Source organism: Nyctereutes procyonoides, unplaced genomic scaffold, assembly GCF_905146905.1.
Source record: "Nyctereutes procyonoides isolate TBG_1078 unplaced genomic scaffold, NYPRO_anot_genome, whole genome shotgun sequence".
NCBI lineage: Eukaryota > Metazoa > Chordata > Mammalia > Carnivora > Canidae > Nyctereutes > Nyctereutes procyonoides.
In genome coordinates, this window is record NW_026575040.1 from 10,540,989 (window position 1) to 10,561,948 (window position 20,960).

At 43.9% G+C, this 20,960-nt stretch overlaps 1 protein-coding gene across 3 annotated transcripts in view; it reads left to right on the forward strand.

The window, feature by feature from the left end:
• Positions 1–9,946: 9,946 nt before the first annotated feature.
• Positions 9,947–20,960, forward strand: part of INTS14 (integrator complex subunit 14) — a 34,530-nt gene continuing 23,516 nt past the window's right edge. The window contains exons 1-4 of one of the 3 annotated variants that reach the window (XM_055319739.1): positions 9,947–10,052; positions 10,856–10,938; positions 14,440–14,723; positions 16,707–16,814. In XM_055319739.1, the coding sequence (XP_055175714.1) occupies positions 14,502–14,723; positions 16,707–16,814 (330 nt within the window). In that variant the 5' untranslated portion in view covers positions 9,947–10,052; positions 10,856–10,938; positions 14,440–14,501. The remainder of the gene's footprint in view (positions 10,053–10,855; positions 10,939–14,439; positions 14,724–16,706; positions 16,815–20,960) is intronic. The other 2 variants (XM_055319741.1, XM_055319740.1) reach the window with 2 other exon arrangements.

Below are 20,960 nucleotides of genomic sequence, written 5' to 3' on the forward strand. Positions count from 1 at the left end.
TTAACTGTTTAACCTTTTTAACCTCTGCCATTTCATGAAAGTTTACATTTAAATTTAATTTATGTTAATAGAATAATGATAGTAACAGTAACACCTATGTCACAGGAATGTTAAGAGAGTAAAAAAACACATAAGGTCTATGAGAAGTTTTGTACAGAATCAAGTGCTACGTAAGGGTCAATTTTATATAAAATTTTAATTTTATGATTTAATATAAAGGTTTAATTTTATATTCTTCAAGAGGGGAAGAAGAACAGGAAAAGCTCTGAAAAAAATCTTCAATTTCTAAAGGCACTGAGGCCCAGCCAGCCCAAGTAAATATTTATTAAATCTCTATTTAATGAATACAGAATACTATAAAACAGTAACTAGAAATCATTGGTTTTGGGGCACCTGGGTGGCTCGGTGGCTGAGCATCTGTCTTCAGCTCAAGTCAGGTTATGATCCTGGGGTCCTGGGATCGAGTCCCGCAACAGGGTCCCTGCAGGGAACCTGCTTCTCCCTCTGCCTGTGTCTCTGCCTCTCTCTGTGTGACTCTCATGAATAAATAAATACAATCTTAAAAAAAAAAAAGAAATCATTGGTTTTGCTTTTAAACGAATACACTAGGCATAAGATAAGTAACTCATAGACTCTTAGGTCATTAAAAGTGGAAGAAATTACAGACACTGGTTAGTGCAACTCCCCATTTGAGACATGAAGAAACTGAGATGCAGAGAGCAGCTGTGACTCGCTCACCATGACACAGCTAGTGAGTGGCGGTGCAGGTGAGACTTCTAATGCCCCGATCTGAAGCTGGACAGCATGCCACACTGATTAGAGACACAAATGCATTTGTCTTAAAACGCAAAAAAGGAACAAGCAAAAGAAGAAGTACCGAATAAGTACATTTCCTTCTCTGTCCTTGATTCCTGTAACTGTCTTCCCATCATCTCCCTGCAGCTGTCCTGTCCCTCACCTTAAACTCAGCCCTGTAGCAAGCCCATTTGACTCTCCTAAAGAAACTTGGGAGGGTCTCTCTCTGGTGTGCCTGAATTGTATATGATACAGCACCCCAGCCGATCCCTCCTACCTAATCGCATCATTTACCTTCAAACCTGGACATCTGAGTGAGCGTCTTCTCGATTCTGGAAACTTGTCAGCATCCAGGGTCTCTAAGAGTAAGTCTGAAGCTGGACAGCAAGGAACACCCCATTCTCCTGACCCCAGCTCCTTGATGGAATCCTAATTCAAGGCAGGGTCGGGTGTGAAGGGCATCTCGGGGGAAGAATATCCGATCCCTGCTAATACCCGCCTCTAAGAAGCTTATCAGGGCATTGTACAAGTTCTGAGTCCCAGCACCCCTGCCAGAGCCTGAGAGGGTGGACCTGCCACCTGGGAAACAGATGGGCTCTCCGTGGCCCCCTGCAGTCAACAGGGAAACTGGGGAAACTTCTCTAACTTGGTTCTAAGCTCTAGGAATCAGAGATGGTGCAAGGTTCCCATGCTTCGAGGTGGGAGAGGAAAGATCTGGAAAGATTCTGAAGGCGCTCTGAGGGAACCAAGAGAAAGTGCCTGGGGCTTAAGAGATCAGAAGACCTCAGTTAACACCAGGCTCTGTTTGTTACTGTGTGATTCTAAATGTAATCTAAATGTAAATGTGGAGATAGTGTTACCACTCCTGCCTCTTGGTAGGGCGGACGTGAGAATCAAAATAAAAAATGAGGCAGTATCTATGTTCCATTTCACTGTGAAACCAAAACTGCTCTAAAAAATAAAGTTTATTTTAGAAGATGAAGAGGTGTGGGGGAAATACTTTAAACTTTGAAGCATTTGGCATGTGAAAAATATTTTATTAGGCCCAAGGGAAATCCTTGGTGGGGAGGCACTGATGGATCTCCCAAGTGCGAAGCGGGGACATCCCTAGATACCCAAGGAATTATGTCTCCAGCTCAGGGCCGAAGGTGTTGAAATGAAGGAAGGGTGAGGCAATGGGAACTCACGACCCTATCCATGGCCTGGAGCCCATTTTAATCCCCTTGCTCGGCCTGATACTTACTGACTGCTCCCTTCTCCCCTCTCTGTCTCCCCCAGGTACACAGATCCCATGCAGTTTTGATTGTTCTCATCTGAAATAGCAGGTAATCCCTCACAGCTTCACCCCTGCCCTACTTTATCCAGAGTGGCCTGTAGGGGTAAGAAGGTACTCAGCTCCCCCTGCTGAAGCACACAGGGGTGCCCACCCCCCTGTGGAAGCACGGAGAGGGGGGCTGACCTCTGCTGGTCACCACATCCTTGCCTTGAGGCTGTTGCAGGCCAAACCAGATTTAGTTACTTCCCTTCTCACCCCAGCTAAAAGCCTCAATCTGGCCCAAAAAGATGGGAATAAAAGGAGTACCTGGGTGGCTTGGTTGGTTAAGCACTGGATTCTTGATCTCAGAGTCATGAGTTCAAGACCCACATTGGACTTTAAAAAAAATAAAATCAAAAGATGGAAAAAGGAACCCAATTCATAAGGTGAAACTATGAGAGATCTTTTTTTTTTTTTTTTCTAGAATAATGCCTCTATTTCTTACCATGCTATTTGTCCCATACAGGAAATTCAGGAGAGGAGCACATTTCCAGAAAAGGAATTCCTTTTCTCATATATTTATAACTGTTACCAAGGAGTTCTTTCTAGCATCTAACCTAAATCTGACGTGCTGGGGTTGAGCCTGGTTCCTTCTCTCTTATTCTCACGGGGTTGTGGCACATTTTGAGATTCACCAGGCTGTAGGAGAGTCTGCTGCTCAACCAAGAGTGAAAGCATCTCACCCGTACTGGCAGGCTGAGTCCGGGCAAGTTCTTTAACCTCTCAACGGCTGTAAATCCCTCCTCCTGTACAGGGAGGGTGATAACGACACTACCTGCTTGGTAGGCCTGTTGTGAAGACAAAGCAAATGAATCTGTAAAATATCAACAGTGTCTGTACTCCACTTTAGGAGATCACAGCCTCCCGGAGGGACAGCAGTGACCACACTGCCACTGTGTACATGTTAGAGTGATCACCCAACTCGAGTCTGCATCTCTTTCCAGCAAGTGAGCTCCAGGAGGACAGGGGCCTTGCCTGTATATTCAGGACTGAATCCCCAGAGCCCAGAACAGTGTCTGGCACCCAACAAATATATTTGTTGATGGAATGAGAAGGTACAACCCAGGGAGGAGATGCTCAGAGATGGGGTGTCTGACCTCCACAGCCCGGTGGGAAGGTGGGGAGGAAATGCCCACTCAGAGAGATAAATGTTTATGGCCTTTCAGAAACAAAATGCTGGAGAAAACCCAGCACCACCAAGGTGGGAAAGTTGATCTACTTTGTTCTACGAAGTTGCCTCGTTTTATACTCTCCCCTGAACAGGGCAGCCAGCGCGACAGGTAGGGCAGTTCTTGTTCTGACCCTCGAAGAAATGTCACCGTGGGAGGGAGGCAGGGTTTAGAGGCTGCCCAGGTCAGCACGGAGGTCTTTCCCTCCCCTCTGCAGCTCAAGGCCTGTCCCGTGGATCTATTCGAACAGGAGGAAGACGGAATGAGATTTTTTTTTTTTTTTTTTTTTTTTGCCTGATATGGAGGGTTTGGGTCTGAGGCTGGTTTATTTCCGGGTTCACATCGGGAGTTGATAGTGATCCTACAGTCACAGAGTGGAAAGTAGACAAGATTTGGCCGGGGTTGCAACATCAAATGCCTTCAGAGCCTGGGTGAATAAAATCAAGTTAAATTGGCTCTATTCAAAGTCAGCGGAGAGTAATGAGGGCTATGTCCGGACAGAGAATGAATGATCCGTCACTAGTCACTCCAATGTAAAACAATTTAAAAATATTAAAAGGTAAACAACATGTGCTGAAATTGACCTACAGGTACTACCTTGCGACATCTAACAAAGTAACATACCCGACCCGGAGCAAGTCTCCTAAAGTCTCTCAAAGTCAGGTTCCTCATTTGCACAACCAGAAAAGTAGAGCTTCTTTCTATGTGAAGGTGATGGAAGACTTATAGTGAGAACCTGTGGAAAGCACTTGGATCTGTAGGTACTGAACTGTCACAGCCCAAGACCTTTTGTGCCTATTGTTTTAATTGTTTATATTATATTGTTGATAGGATACTTTTTTTTAAGATTCTATTTATTTATTCATAAGAGACACACAGAGAGAGGCAGAGACACAGGCAGAGGGAGAAGCAGGCTCCATGCAGGAGCCTAATGCAGGACTCGATCCCAGGACCCCGGGATCATGCCTTGAGCTGAAGGCAGATGTTCAACCACTGAGCCACCCAGGCGTCCCTATAGGATACTTTTTAAAAAAAGATTTATTAATTACTATTATTTTTTAATTTTAGAGAGAGAGAGCATGAGAGGGAGAGACGCAGACTCCCCGCTGAGGGCAAAACCCAAGGCAGTAGATCAACACACCCCTCAGATCATGACCTGAGCCAGAATCAAGAGTCAGATGCTCAACCAACTGAGCCATCCAGGCGCCCCTATGGCTGGCTACACAGCTGTCACTGGTGGGAATAAGCAAAATAATCCCCAAAACATCCCACAGCACGTCATCTATCTAAGCCAGTGGATGGAGCCATGGGAAGGAGGCAGGGAGCTGCAATGGGTGACGTTTGAGGTTAGTAGTGGTTCTCAGAGTCAGGGTTTTGGTGTTCTGAGGTGCCCCCCCGGGGTGGAGGAGGGGGGTGCCTGGGGTCTAGAGGAGAGGTCAGACAGGCACTAGCAGAGGGCCTCAGTGTGGCTACACAGGAATCTAGTACCAGTAAAATGAACAACTCCCCACTAAGTAAATGGGAAAGAGCTTATTAAGGAAAACTCACTGTGTCAATCTGATTTTACAGAGGAATACCAACAGTGAGTTGTTTTTTCTCTTATCAGTTGACAAAGACTAAAAAATGTAATATCCAGTGCTCATAAAGACACTGAGTTATCAATCTGGTACAGTGGCCACAAGAGACTGTGTTAAACTGTAAGTCAGATCATGTCCCTCCTCTTCTCTAAACTTTCCAGTGCTTTCCCACTTCAGTCAGAGGAAAACTCTCCCTACAATATCTATAGGGCCTATTCCAGCATTGCTTGTAAGAGTGAAAATTCAAATCTATCTAAATGTCAATGGAGGGGCACTTGGGTGGTGCAATGGGTTAAGCCTCTGGCTCTTGATCTCAGCTGAGTTCTTGACCTCAGGGTCATGAGTTCAAGCCCCGCCTTGGGCTCCATGGAGTTTGAGCCCCATGTCCTCAGGTTCCTTGCTAAGTGGGGAGTCTGCTTGAGATTCTCTCTCTCTCTCTCTCTCCCTCTGCCTCTTCCCACCGTGCATGTGTGCTTACACTGTCTCTCTCTAAAATAATAAATAAATCTTTAAAAAAAGAAAGAATGAAAACTAGTTTTGTTTTGCTTTATCTGCTTTCTCATTGAAAGATGTTGCCAAGTTTTAAGAAGGTAAGGGGTAAAAAAAAAAAAAAAAAGAAGGTAAGGGGTGAGCCTGGCAAGATAGATGCAGGCCCAGATCATGAGGAGCCTTTAAATTTTTAGTTTGTAAAGCTTTTCAAAGGAAAGGGTGTCCCAAATAAAGAAGTTCAGTTCTACTTTCTTAGACAAATGTAATATAAAATGTTCTCTGCTTTCCCATTTGACTTTTTTTTTCCTGAATAATCTCTTACTTCCTTTTCTTTCCATAAATGCATACCCTGTGTTACATGCCAGACCCTTGGGAACCAATAGTGGGTAAGACTCACCCCTATTTATAGAGCAGAGATGAAATTAACTGGAATTGGAATTGAATAAAATCCCTTCTTTGTTCAGTGAGTCTATTATTTTAAAGTATAGAGAAGCTTTGTGATTTTCTTAAATGCTGTGGAAAGACTGAGGAAGATTGAGAGCAATGAAAAGAAAAGGGGTCACAGTTTCATCAAACACACTGCAAGGGAAGAAAGACATGGAGGGAGAACCTAGAGATGCCAAGAGACTTCAGAGATTGCAATGCCTGGGTCGTGGTTCTTGACTCAAACAACAAAGTTTTTAAAAAGTAAAATTTAGGGGTGCCTGGTGGCTTAGTCATTTAAGTGTCTGACTCTTGACTTCAGCTCAGATCATGATCTCAGGGCTGTGGGATCACCCTCACCTTATGCTCCAAGCTCAGCAGGGAGTCTACTTGATATTCTCTTCCTCTGCCTTTCCCCTCCACTCACTCTCTCTCTCACTAAAATAAATAAACATATAAATCTTAAAAAAAAAAAAGGGTGGGGCACCTGGGTGGCTCAGTTGATTGAGCACCCAACTCTTGATTTTGGCTCAAGTCATGATCTCAGGGTCCTGGGATTGAGCCCTGCATCAGGCTCCACATGCCACATGGAGTCTGCTTCAGGTTCTCTCCCTCTACCTCTCCGTCTGCCCCTCCCGGCCGCACATGCATGTGCACTTTCTCTCTCTCTCTCTCTGAAATAAAAGAAAGAAATCTTTAAAAAATTAAAAATTAAAAAAATATTTTTGAAGTAAAATTTATGGATATTTTTGAGACTCCTAGATATTTGAAATCCGAGTATTTGATAATATTAGGGACTTATTGTTAATTATTTTAAATTTGATAATGGTACTGTAACTATCATTTTTTAGGGTTTTAAAATTTTTTCTAAGTCCCTCATTGTCAAGAGAATACAAAACAAGCCACAAACTGGGAGAAAATACTGGTAAAAAATATATTCAATAAATAACTTTTTTAAAATAAGGGAGCTCCTTTTTATTTTAAGATTTTATTAATTTATTAGAGAGAGAGAGAGATTGAGCGAGAGGCAGAGACACAGGCGTCTAGAGGGAGAAGCAGGCTCCATGCAGGGAGCCGGATGTGGGACTTGATCCCAGGACTCCAGGATCATGCCCTGGGCCGAAGGCAGGCGCTAAACCGCTGAGCCACCCAGGGATCCCTCAATAAATGACTGTTATCCAAAATATACAAACAACACTGAAAACTCAATAGTAAAAAAAAGATACAATTTGATTTCAAAATGTGCAAAAGGCCTGAAAAGTACCTTCACCAAACAAGATATACAGATGGAAAGAAAGCACATGAAAATATGTTTAACATCAAATGTCATTAGGGAATTGCAAATTAAGACAACAGTGAGATACCACTACCCACCTATTAGAATAGCCAAAATCGAGAACACTGACAACACCAGTGCTGCTGAGGAACAGCAGGAACTCTCATTCACTGCTACTGGTGAATGGTGAATATAAAAGGGTAGGGCCCCCTCAAAGACACCTTGGTAGTTTTTCACAAAACTAAAATATTCTTACCATATGACCCAGCAATCTCTTTCCTTGGTATTTATTCCAATGAATTAAAAAACATATGTCTACACAAAACCTGTACAATAGTGTTTACAGCAACCTTATTCATAGTTGCCAAAACTTGGAAGCAACCAAGACGTCCTTCAGCAAACTGTAGTACGTTCAGACAGTGGAATGAATATTTATTGTTTAGCTCTAAAAAGAAATGAGCTAGTAAACCATAAACAGACAAAACTTAAATGTGTATTATGAAGCAAGAGAAGGCTCCATACTGTATGATTCCAACTCTATGACACTCAGGGAAAAGCAAAACTATGGAGACGATAAAAAGATTAGTGGTTGCTGGGAGTCAGGGGAGAAGGAGGGATAAAAAGGCAGAACAAGGAGGATTTTTAGAGCAGTGAAAATGTCCTGAATGATACTACAAGGGTGGCTAGTGGAACTCCCTTCTGAGCCCCAGTACCTAGTACCTATGGGTGGCTGAGTACTTCTGTTAGAAACCTTTACTTTGCCAGAGTAGAGACCAACCCACTCTGCCTTTCCAAGCCTCTGTTGACAGCAGTCCACTGTTCCAGAGCATAAATACATAAATAATGAAAGGATGATGGATTCTGCAAAGGAAGTTATTTATTGATTCCCTTTCATGTGTGTGGAAACATGCAAATGAGGGTCTCTGGAGTGAGAAAAAGAAAAAAAAAAAAACATTCATTAGCCAGCGATGGCTTGAAAAACATCTGCAAGACCTCCTAAGTCTTTGTGTTGATGTTCTCTGATTTTATATTCACTGTACAACCTTCCAATTTTTCATGAGATTCTACTGATAATTGACAAATGAAAACAAAAGACCTAACAGTTGCCCTAAGTGACGCAGTCCCCTTGGCAGTTACCTTTTACCAGTTGATTTTAATACATCGCTCTTTTGCTTCCCTAATCTCCTGAAAGCCTATATTTAGAACTAGGTTAACCCAAAACTGATCACCCACCAGCAAACTGATAAACTTAAGCTTTAGGACTGGGGAAGGTAAGGAATCAGTCCATGGAACCGAGCCAGAACCACCAGGAGAACAGCAACCCTGTGGGCTGGGTAGACAACTCCCTTGCCCACACATTCTTGGCCATATCCCTCCCATGAGGAGGAAGAGTTAGAAACTATGACTAAATAATCAGGATGCTCCCTTACTTCCCTGGGACCCATTGTGTTCAAGCATAATATGGCTTTGAGACAGTGAGGCTAGCCACGTTGGGGAAAGAGGTTCTTTTTTTTTTTTTAAGATTTTATTTATTTATTCATGAGAGTCACAGAGAGAGAGAGAGAGAGGCAGAGACACAGGCAGAGGGAGAAGCAGGCTCCATGCAGGGAGCCCGATGTGTGGGACTCGATCCCGGGTCTCCAGGATCACACCCTGGGCCAAAGGCAGGCGCTAAACCGCTGTGCCCACCGGGCTGCCCAAGGCAAAGAAGGTCTGAAGCAAAAAGAGACAGTCTGTAGGTCCCTGGGCCCTGATGCTGGCGTGGACATTCCCAGGAACCGACTCCTTGGATATAAGCAGGAGGAGAGTGAGAACTGCAAGCAACTGGAACCTTCACTCTCCCACAGAACGAGCTGTGAAAAGTCCGACAGACTGGGTTGTTTAGTTCAAAGCATCCTCCCTCCTTGACCCACCCCCCACTGCACCCCATCCCACCGACTGAAAGAAAAGGAGGCAGAGGCCTTTTTGTGTTCTCCCATGCCAGCCGGGTGGTACACCATGACTGCGTCTGGACCACAACCACCCAGGCCCTGATGGCATCCCTTCAGGCCTAACTCCAGCTTGCATTTCCTGGCTCCCTCCATGGTCACAAAGTTTCTTCTTGCCCCTCCTGCAAGAACCCTGGATGGGGCACAGGCTGGGACCCTGGAAGTGGGGACACCAGGTGGCCAGAGGCCAGGCAGGGAAGTCTCATGCTACTCCCTCGGCAATGCACCTGGCAGAGTGGGGAGAACCCACTGAACCTTCCCGCCGCTTCCCTCAAAGAAGGGCTGGAGGGAAGAACGTGGGCCTGGCCTCGAGCTGAGGGAGACCCAGAAGGAAAGTCTCAGCTTGGCGACTGGCTCAGGTCAGCTGAGAAAAACACAGTGTGCTGCGGTCCCCGGGGTGGCTCAGCGGACCGGCGCCTGCCTTGGGCGCAGGGCGTGACCCTGGGGTCGCGGGATCGAGTCCCGCGTCGGGCTCCCTGCATGGAGCCTGCCTCTCTGTCTTTGTGTGTCTCATTAATAAATAAATAAGATCTTAAAAAGAAAAGAAAAATGCAGTGCAAAAGGAAAATAGTAGTTAAAGAAGCGTTTGCAGAGGAGTTTGCAGAGGCCGTGAGTGAGCAAGCTCAGGAGGGGCAGGGGCGCGCGTGGGTGAGGCTGAGGCCGCGGCGCCAGCAGGCGCAGGTGCGGGGCGTGAGCGCGGAGGTGCCGGAGGTGCCGGGGGTGCGGGAGGGAGCGAGGGGCGAGCCCGCGAAAGGAGAGGGCGGGCGGGCGGGCGGGAGGGAGGCGACCACCGAGCCCGGGGTTGCGGACGCCGGGAGGGGGCGCCCCCTAGCGGCCCCCAGCGCCCCCGCTGCGCCCCCGCCGCGCCCCCTAGCGGCCCCGCGCGGCCCTCCAAGCCCCGCCCCCGGCCCGTGCGCAGACCGGCTCGGGCTTCCCTTCCGTGGGCGCAGCCTCTTCGTTCCGGCCGCGGCGTGCGGGCGGGAGGGTGACGCGCACGGACTGCGCCGGCGATGGCGCGCGGTGAGTGGCGGCCGGGGCCTCGGGCTGTCGTTCGGGCGTTGCTCGCTGGAGCTGGCGGAGCGGGGCCGGGGGCCGGGGGCCGGGGAAGGACGCTTCCCGCGGCGCCAGTTCCGGGCCGGGTTCCCGGCCTCCCGTCGCTCGGCGGCTCGGGGTCGTGGGCTGCGGCCCAGGCCCGACCTGGAGGCACAGGTCCAGCCCGGGGGCTGCCCGTCCAGGCTGGCTGGCGCCGTCGCGGGCAAGGGGCCCCTGGGAGCCCCGGAGGCGGCGGCCGGGCGGGGGCCGAGGCCGGGCGGGGGCCGGACGGCGGTGGCGGGGGCCGGACGGCGGTGGCGGGGCCCCGAGGGAGCCGAGCTGCCCGCGTCCCTGCGGGGAGGGAGGCAGCAGGTGCACTCAGGTGGCTCGGCGTCGGGGCCCGGCCAGGCGGCCGGCGGGGGCTGCCCACGGTCGCCCCGAGCACTGCGTAAACGAGTACTTAGGAGGAAAGAGCGAGAATTAGCCCGAGAAATAGGTCGTGTTTTCAGAAATTAGCGCTGGACTGTGGCGGGCAGGCGCACACTGCGAGTGGGTCGTCCTTCCAGCACAGGCCGCGGGCCGCTTGGTTTCCCGGGACTTGGCCCCCGTCGGGCAGGTGGCAGCGGGGGTTTGCAGGGAAGGCAGGACCACCGCCCTGGTCACCTGTTCGCGGTTCTGCGGACTCCTGGGCCAGAGGCGCTTTCTTACACCTGATGCAAATCTGTGTATCCTCTTTCCTAATCTAAGAGTTGAGGACGTACTTCCCAGGATCTCCAACCTTGTTTTTTTAGGGAGAGAGAGAGAAGGAGAGAACACTCAGGAAGCACTCATCACCAGGGCAAGGGACATCAGACGGACAGAAACATAAGAGTAGGTAAGGACCCGAACAGGAATGGGCAGGCCCCTAGACGTTCCAGTGGAATCAGGCTCAGAGAGCGGTTAGCAGGCTCCAGGCTCAGCAAGGAGCCTCCCCGCAGCTGGATCTCACAACCCTGAGATCATCATCTGAGCCAAAAGCAGTAGTCCCGTCCCCCCCGTACCCCCCCCCCCCCCCGCACAACCGAGTGACCCAAGCACCCCTTCCCACCTTACTTATTTGTTTATAGAGAGTGTGCTCCTGTGCTCAAGGGTGGGGAGGGGCAGAAGGAAAAGAAGAGTCTTTCTTTTTTAAAGAATTTATTTATTTATTTATTTTTAAGATTTTATTTATTTATCCATGACAGACCCAGAGAGATGCAGAGAGAGAGAGAAGCAGAGACGCAGGCAGAGGGAGAAGCAGGGTCCATGCAGGGAGCCCCATGTGGGACTGAACCCCAGGATCATGACCTGAGCCAAAGGCAGACGCTCAACCGCTCAACCACCCAGCGACTCAGGTGCCCCAGGAAGAGAGAGTCTTAAGCAAATTTGGTGCTGGGCACAGAGTCTGGTGTGGAGCCTGATCTCACAATCTTTGCTACCCCATCACAAAACTGAGCCCAAACCAAGAGTCTGCAGCTTAACCGACTGCACTACCCCAGTGTCCCGGCCTTTATTTTTTTTTTTAAGATATATTTATTTATTTATTCATGATAGACATAGAGGCAGAGGCAGAGACACAGGCAGAGGGAGCCCGACATGGGACTCCATCCCAGGATTCCAGGATTGTGCCCTGGGCCAAAGGCAGGTGCTAAACCACTAAGCCACCAAGGGATCCCCATGTCCCGGTCTTTAATAACAGACCTCTATGTAGAAATGGGACTACCATGTGAGCTGGATACTATACGTGGGCAGAGACAGAGGAGTCCTGCTTGAATGAAGAGAGAAAGAAATGTGTTTCTGGTGTCCAGAGTTAAAATTCATCATGTGTTTTGCCAAAAAATGTTCTATCTGGTGATTAAGGGTAGTTAATTAGTCATTACCAGTATTTGTCAAGCTCATACCATGTGCCAGTTACTATGATAGGTTCTGAGGAGACATTGGTGGGCAAAATCTGACATGGTCCCTGCCCCTTAGTGAGTTTATGGTCAGATGTATAGTTGAACCAGTATTATACAGGGCCTCACTTCTTGAACAGCACAACTAAGACCCAGAAAGAAAAGAAAAAATACTGAGGAGAAGAAGTAGTACCAAGTTGATACACTTAAGTCCATACATTTGACACTAGAAGAAATCCACAAGCTCTGAGAACCCATAGAGTTTGACTTTGGTCACAGTTTTATTTTTATTTTATTTTATTTTTTGGTCACAGTTTTAACAAGCTCAACTACCTGGCTTTGTAGCCCATAGTAGCCAAGACGCAGCAAATTAGAAAGAGAGAGGGTGATTTCGGGGAATTACAGAGGAAAGGAGGATGCAAGCTGATGGGCTAAACATTGGTCATAAAAAGAAGGCACCAAGACAGAGCACAACATCCTGGATGCCTTGAAGGCATTGTTTCTGTATATGTTGTACATAATCCCTGTTTTATGGGACTTTAATGGTAATTATGTAGAGAAGAGTTAAATGGAAAAACACAGGGTTAGCAGATTAAACTGGCTTCTTTGCTCTGGAACTTTTCAGCGTCTTTATTAACACCTGAACTCATTTTTCTTGGAGCAACTCTCCAGAACAGTGTTCTGCAGAGCATACTTCAGGGAATGCTGGTGTTAAAAACAAAAACCCTATCAGAGTAACAAGGTGCCAGGTGGTATTGGTGTTTACAGTGGTGATGCCAAGTCATCATAAGAGTAAATTATGTTTTGCATGGTGTTTAATGAGGCAGAGAAGAGGGATATACATTTTAATTTTGTCTATAAAAATGGCTAGACATTTTGGAATTCTAAACAGTCTAGAAAAGTAATTTATAGCCCTCATTTAATCTTTATTGACGTTAGATACATGAGGCATTACTGTATTTGAAATACATCCCAGGCCACTATGTGCCAAAAAGGCTTTCCCTGCTTGAGTCCCTGACCCCCATTTATGACACTGCTTCCATGAACCATTATGTTCTGAGTTCCCCACAGGCTATTTGCAAATGGCATTTTAGAATGTCACACATTTGCAGTTGAATATTTTACTGAAACAAGCAGTCTGGCCACTGTTAAGTGTTTTTGACATGAGTTCCAAAAAAGAAATTAGGGAGCATTTAGTTTCCAACCAGTTTTGTCCATCTAGAGTCTTCCTTAATTGTGTATATGCAATAGGAGTTTTATGAAGTTGTAATTAATATATACATACAATTCTCTGACCTGCTTTTCTCAGTTACTGATACTTCATATAAATATTTTTCATATTTACAAATGTGTCTTTTATCTATAGCATATGAGATTTCATTAATGTCAATAGACTATAGTTTGCTTATTAACAGTAGGAGTAAACTGTCCCCACGAGCAGATCTGTATATCTGAACTCTTTATTTTTGAGAACAGAAATGTTTTCTTCATGCTGATTCTCAATCCATAATTTAAAAGAACCGTTTTTTCCATTTCTTCTGCATATTGACTTTTTTTTAGATTTTATTTAGAGAGAGCATGAACGGGGGTTGGGGGAGGGACAGAGAGAGAAGGAAAGAGGGAAGGAATCTCAAGCAGACTCTGTGCCAAGTGTGGATGGAGCCCAATGCAAGCCTCAGTCCTAGAATCCTGAGATCATAACCTGACTCAAAACCAAGAGTCAGACGCTTAACCAACCGAGCCACTCAGGCACCTCTCTGCATATTGACTTTTATACACAGTTTCATGAGACCATGCCAGCTATCGTACGTGCTCTTTAGTTTTGTTCTTTTCCTTCATAGTAAAGCACTGTTGCCCAATTTATGTACAGTGCGTACTACCCGGGCTAAGCAGTAGTTTATCGCTTTTGTCATGCTTAAATGATTTCTAGCTTTATCTAATTTGGATTATGACTCTACTACCCCTTTCATTTTTACATTTTACATTCATTTTAATAATAAAAAAGGGTAACAAGATAATGAAACAAACACACAAATACTGCTGTATTAAGAGTGATGGTGCCCAAAAAGAATAGGTTGCTTTCAAAATGCACCACCATATGACAGCTAGTAATATTCCTTCATAGATTATTGGAAAGGCGGTGTAGGAATGTCTAATACATTAAGTTGTATAAGCTTTGAAATTATGAAAGTCAAGGGCCTCCTGAATTTAATATATTTTTTTAATAGAAATACGTGGTCCTTGATTTGTGGCCATTTAGCAGGAGATTCTAGGAGTTGTCCATACAGTGAACTAAGCTGCTTGTTCCCCTCCCTCTGAATTCATCACAGTTTTGCCTTTACCTCAACTTAAATGAAGTTTGCCTTTACTCATCTGCAAAGTTTGGTTAAAATTAGAGTGGAAAAAAAACAACTTTTTTCTCTCTGTAACATATAAGACCTAATCATATTTCTTTTCTACAGCATTTCTCTGTTCATAGCTGTCTGTTTGAATTCTGACTGGGAACATTGGGATTATTTTCATCATGCCAACAGTGGTGGTAATGGATGTATCCCTTTCCATGACCCGACCTGTGTCTATCGAAGGGTCTGAGGAATATCAGCGTAAGCACCTAGCAGCCCATGGTTTGACAATGCTGTTCGAGCACATGGCCACAAATTACAAGCTTGAATTTACAGCCCTGGTGGTTTTTTCATCACTCTGGGAGCTGATGGTTCCCTTCACAAGAGATTACAACACCCTTCAGGTACAAAAAGGAATGAGTTACTGTACATACAGGGGCTAGAGTTTTAGGAAGGAGAACATTGTTATCATATTGCACTGAATATTTTGAACTTGGTCTTTTTTTCTTTTTTAGGATTTATCCATTTATTTGGGGGTCAGGGGAGGAGCAGAGGAGAGAGAAACTCAAAGCAGACTCCACTCTGAGCCAGTGATCTCATAACCCTGAAATCATGACCTGAGCCAAAATTGAAAGTCAGATGCTCAACCAACTGTGTCACCCAGTCACCCTGTAGAACTTGGGCTTATCTAATGTTAAGTCTACAGGTGTAATATCTGAGTATAGCTATAAAACAAGATTCACAACCAGTAGGCCTTATTATGCCTTTGGTAGAGTTATGAATTCAAGATCTGAGTTTTTGCCTTATTTTCTTTTCTTGTTTTCTGGAATTTGCTGTGAGAAGGAAAACATGTCATGACGTAGTTCCCCATTCCCTAAAATTTCAGGTCTTTAAGTTCAACACTTTATTTTTTCTACTTTCCTATAAAACTTGAAGAAATGAAAAATAGCCCTTCCACATAATAGAGTAATTCAAAATTATGTTTCCTCTGTAACATAGCCTTTGATTTACAGATGCTAAGAAATTACAGGTTTTTTTTTTTTTTTTAAGATTTTATGTCTTTATTCATGTGAGACACACACAGAGAGAGAGAGAGAGAGAGGCAGAGACACAGGCAGAGGGAGAAGCAGGCTCCATGCAGCAGATAGCCCAGTACGGGACTCGATTCCGAGGCTCCCAAGATCATGCCCTAGGCCGAAGTCAGTGCTAAACCGCTGAGCCATCCAGGCATCCCTGAAATTACAGTTTTAAACCTCAGTTGATAGGTGTTACTTCAAAAGGTGTTGTCTGTGATATGCCAGAGATTTTACTTTCTGACCACATCTCTAAATCATTAATATTTCCAGCAGTACCTAGTAATAGTGTGGAATTAAAACAGTTTAATAGGGCCTGGGGTGGCTCAGTGGTTTAGCGCCACCTTCAGCCCAGGGCCTGATCCTGGAGGCCCAGGATCCGGTCCCACGTCGGGCTCCCTGCATGGAGCCCGCTTCTCTTTCTGCCTGTGTCTCTGCCTCTCTCTCTCTCTCTCTCTCTCTCTCTTTCTCTCTGTCTCTCATGATTAAATAAATTAAAATCTTAAAAAACAATAAAATTAAAACCGTTTAATACTTACTGGGCAGGTTAGAGATCCAGGATCAGTGTAGTTTGATTTTTTTTTGAATATAATAAAATTTGGTTAAATCATTTCTTTTATTATCTCACATTTTTTTTATGTTCATCAAAAGCTTCTTTAAAAAAATTGCACTGGGTTTCTTGTAGATTAATAGTAAACAAAGGATTTTGGATATTCAGCAGTTCTGAAATTTAAAGAATTGCTATCTGAGTTGTTCAGAGTAGGGGTTATGTACCTACATAACCTTCAGGGTTATGTACCCTGAAGGCCAACTGCCTGGTCCTACATCTAGCCTTTGCCACCTCTAGGCATGTGACCTGGGAAGGTTACTTCATCATTCTTTACCTTTGTTTCCTCATTTTAAAAATAGGTTAATAATCTGTAGTTTACAGAGTGTTGAGATAACTGAATGCATGTGAAGTGCCTATGTTGGTGTTTAGAATATAGTTAGTACTCAGTACTTTTTGTCTTTTTTTTTTTTTTTGCTGTGTTTAAAAGTTCATTTTGGTTACTTTCTTCAGGGTTCCCTTACAAAGCTAGGAACTTGGTAGACTGTTCACTCTCACTTGATAAGAAAATGGAATAAAGGGAAGTTTTTTTAATTGTACTTTGTGGCTGAGGAAGCCTATTTTACTGTTTTTCTTTGAGAAAATATGCTTTCGGGCTCTCAGAAAGTGTCCTCTGTGTAACATTCATGCTTTGAACAGTTTATGTTATTTTCTAATAACAAAACAGTATAGAGAATAATGAGCAATTTTATTTTTTATTCAATCAGGAAGCACTAAGTAATATGGATGATTATGATAAAACCTGCTTGGAATCGGCATTAGTTGGTGTTTGCAACATCGTTCAGCAAGAGTGGGGTGGTGCGATTCCTTGCCAGGTAATGATCAATTCCGTTTCGTTGCCCTAAGTTAAAACCATTAACCACTGAGATGATTTGATTTTCTTTAGGTTCTGACACAGCATGTGTTGTAATTTCTAAAAACATTATTGGTATCTTTTTAAAAGAAGGCACTAAATCAACACTAATATGCTCAGGAAATATTATGCAATTATATTGCACAATTATGCCTTGAGGCAAGCATTTTCCTAGTAAATTGGCTTATTGCAAACTAGTATTGTTTGTATGAAACACGAAGGGCTCACAGAATTTTAGAACACTCCCTAGAATGGGTAATTTTGAGTGATAAAATTATAAACATCAGGGCATTATAGTTTATTTTCCGTTATCTCAGTGTAGCATTTATTTAGGAAACATTTAACCATCTCAACTGAGTTACCTAAAAAAGTGGGGTCTGTGAATGTCATGTAATTGGTTACCCTTTACTTCAAGTCCACAACAGGTCCACATTAGCATCAAAGCAGAAGAGTATTAGGATTAAAAAGAATTAGGGGATCCCTGGGTGGCTCAGCAGTTTAGCGCCTACCTTTGGCCCAGGGCACAATCCTGGGGTCCCAGGATTGAGTCCCATGTCAGGCTCCCAGCATGGAGCCTGCTTCTCCCTCCTCCTTTGTCTCTGCTTCTCTCTCTCTATGTCTATCATTCATTCATTCATTCATTCATTCATAAATAAATAAATAAATCTATCTTTAAAAAAAAGAATTGGAAGTTTGCTATAAGCAGGTACAGACATACCTCAGAGATATTGTAGATTCAGTTTAAAAGATTAGAATAAAGCTAACATTGCATAAAGTGAGTCAGTTGAAGTTTTTGGTTTCCCAGGACTATAAAATTGTTTACACTATACTGTAGTCTGTAAAGTGTATAATAGCATTATGTCTAAAAGAAGATGTACATACCTTAATTAAAAAGTTCTGTGTTGCTAAAATGCTAACCATCATCTGAACTTTCAGCAAGTCATAATCACTGATCACAGATCACCATAACAAAGATAAAAATAACGAAAAAGTTCAAAATATTGCACAAATTACCAAAATGTGACACAGAGACATAAAGTGAGCAAATACTGTTAGAAAAATGGCACCGATAAACTTGCTCAGGACCCGGTTGCCACAGACCTTCGTTTTGTAAAAACGCAGTATCTGTGACTATATTTTTAAAAAAATTTTTTTAAATTTATTTATGATAGTCACACAGAGAGAGAGAGAGGCAGAGACATAGGCAGAGGGAGAAGCAGGCTCCATGCACCGGGAGCCCGACGTGGGATTCGATCCTGGGTGTCCAGGATCGCGCCCTGGGCCAAAGGCAGGCGCTAAACCGCTGCGCCACCCAGGGATCCCCTATCTGTGACTATATTGCATCAAATCCCAGAAAAGGAATATGCTTGTGCTTTAAGAAATGGTAGTACAGGGATGCCTGGGTGGCTCAACGGTTGAGCATCTGCCTTTGGTTCAGGGCATGATCCCGGAGTCCTGGGATTGAGTTCCACATTAGGCTTCTTGCATGGAGCCTGCTTCTCCCTCTGCCTGTTGTCTCTGCCTCTCTGTGTTTCCCATGAATAAATAAATAACATCTTAAAAAAAAGAAATGGTAGTACATTTTAAAGGAGAAAACAAAAATTGCTAAAAGGAAAGTTACAGTAATCTGCAATGGGAGTCGGCTAGCTTTTTCTGTATTTTAGGTCTTGCAGATGTTTGTGACAACTTCCTAATTCCTCTAGCATGAAAACAGCCATAGATAATAAGTAAAAAAATGACATGGCTGGGCTACAATAAAACCTTATTTACAAAACAGCAGTGGGCTATAGTGTATGATTTTTTGTTATATATGGTGAAACACAGATTCTTCAGTAGTGTCAGAGGTATCACCGGTATTTTTTTTTTTTTTTTAACTGAAAATAAGACTGTGTTTGCCCGGGGCCTGGGGTAAAGGAAGGGTAGGGAATTGACCCAAATGAAGCACAAGGGAAGATGGGAAGTGATGAGACTGTTCTTCATCTTGATCATAGAAGTGGTTGTTCACTGAATGTAGTTGTTGGAACTCCTAGAACTGTATATTAAGAAGGATGAATTTTATTACATGTAAATTATATCTCAGTAAACCTGACTTTTCTTTTAAGTTTGTGTTTTTCTTACTACAAAACCACCTTGTTTTGCAGACTATTAACTCTAGGGTTGATGAAGACCCTGAGTGGCTACTAAAAAGTTAAATCATTTTAATAAATGCATAAATGAAGGCATCTGGGTGGCTCAGTGGTTGAGCGTCTGCCTTTGGCTCAGGGCATGATCCTGGAGTCCTGGGATCGAGTCCCGCATCAGGCTCCCCACATGGAGCCTGCTTCTCCCTCTGCCTATGTCTCTGCCTCTCTGTGTCTCTCATGAATAAATAAATAAAATCTTAAAAAAAAATGCCATAAATGCCTTTTGATCAGTTTCTTTTCAGACATAAAATGGTATCTTCTTAAACATTATTTATTTGGTAAATTTGTGCATACAGAATATCTAATGTCCTAATAGTATATTAAATAAATGAAATTTTGTCCAAATTGGAAGCCAGCGGGTAAGCACAGTTTCCTTTGCTACTTCTTCAGTCATTTTAGAGAAGAAATTCAGAAAATATTTTTAAGAAAATATGTAATAAGCAAGATCTTACGTACCACACAGCCTTTTGCCCTTTTTTAAAAAGATTTATTTATTTATTTACTTGACAGAGAGCACAAGCCAGGGGAATTGGCAAGCAGAGGGAGAGGGAGAAGCAGGCTCCCTGTGGACAGGGTCCTAGGAGCCCCAGGACCTTGGGATCATGACCTGAGCCGAAGACAGTCACTTAACTGGCTAAGCCACCCAGGCACTCCAGCCTTCTGCCTTTTAATATTTTTTCTCCTTTGCAAAAGGAAGAATCTGAATTTGAGATGTCCTATACCCTGAGGGTACAGGACTGGGCCTGGATCCACTTAGATTTGCTTGATGAGTTTTGGAGTGAATCAGGTCCAAAACACTGTACCAGAGGTAGAAGTTATTAGTGATTGTTTTTATAATCAGTTACTGTCAAATAGATTTATTTTAATGTGGAGTTTTGTTAACCAAGATTTTGGATAGCTGAGCTATGTCTTCATTATCTGAGTAAAGTCTGTCCCATTTTGACATTACATGAAATATTTCATCACATGGCGTCTGAAAAAAGTAGGGGCAGAAGTAAATCATTATATAGCAGTTGTTCATATAAGAGAAAATTGCCTTATATAGTCAACTGAGTATCTTCCCAAAAAATGGCATCTCTCCAGGAGATTGCCATTGAACATTCTTGGGCTTTAGAAATAAGTGTCAATCTTGGTACTTCACATGGTGCTGTCACCTAATACTTCCATAATGGACTGTTATTATCAAGTTACAAAGCTAGGATAAGAAGAGCAAAAATAATCCTCCCCTGGAATGCCTGGAAAATCTACCATCCCTTTGGATCACTGAGGCAATGAGGAAGAAAAATGATTTGTAACTACTATCTATTGCTGGTATATTTTGAAGGCTTTTGCAAATTACAGATTGATTAAGAATATATTTTAAAGGTCTTATACATGTCTGATTAAATGGCCTTTTTTTTTTAAGATTTTTAAAATTTATTCATGAAAGACACAGAGAGAGAGGCAGAGGGAGAAGCAGGCTCCATGCTGGAAGCCTGATGTGGGACTCGATCTCAGGACTCCGGGATCACGCCCTGAGTCAAAGGCAGACGCCCAACCGCTGAGCCACCCAGGCGTCCCTTAAATGGCATTCATTCATTCATTCATTCATTCATTTATTTATTTATTTATTTATGACTTTTACAAATACATTTTTTTGTTTAGAGGGAGGAGAGGCAGAGGGAGAGAGAATCTTAAGCAGGCTCCATACCCAGTGCAGAACCAGATGGAGTTCCATCTCCCATTCCTGAAATCATGCCCTGAGCTGAAAACAAGAGTCAGATACTTAACCGACTGAGCCACCCAGGCACCCCTATAAATACATTTTTATTTTATTTTTTTAAAGGTTTTACTTATTTATTCATGAGAGACACAGAGACAAAGGCAGAGGGAGAAGTAGGCTAATGAAGAGGAGCCCACTGTAGGACTTGATCAATCCCAGGACT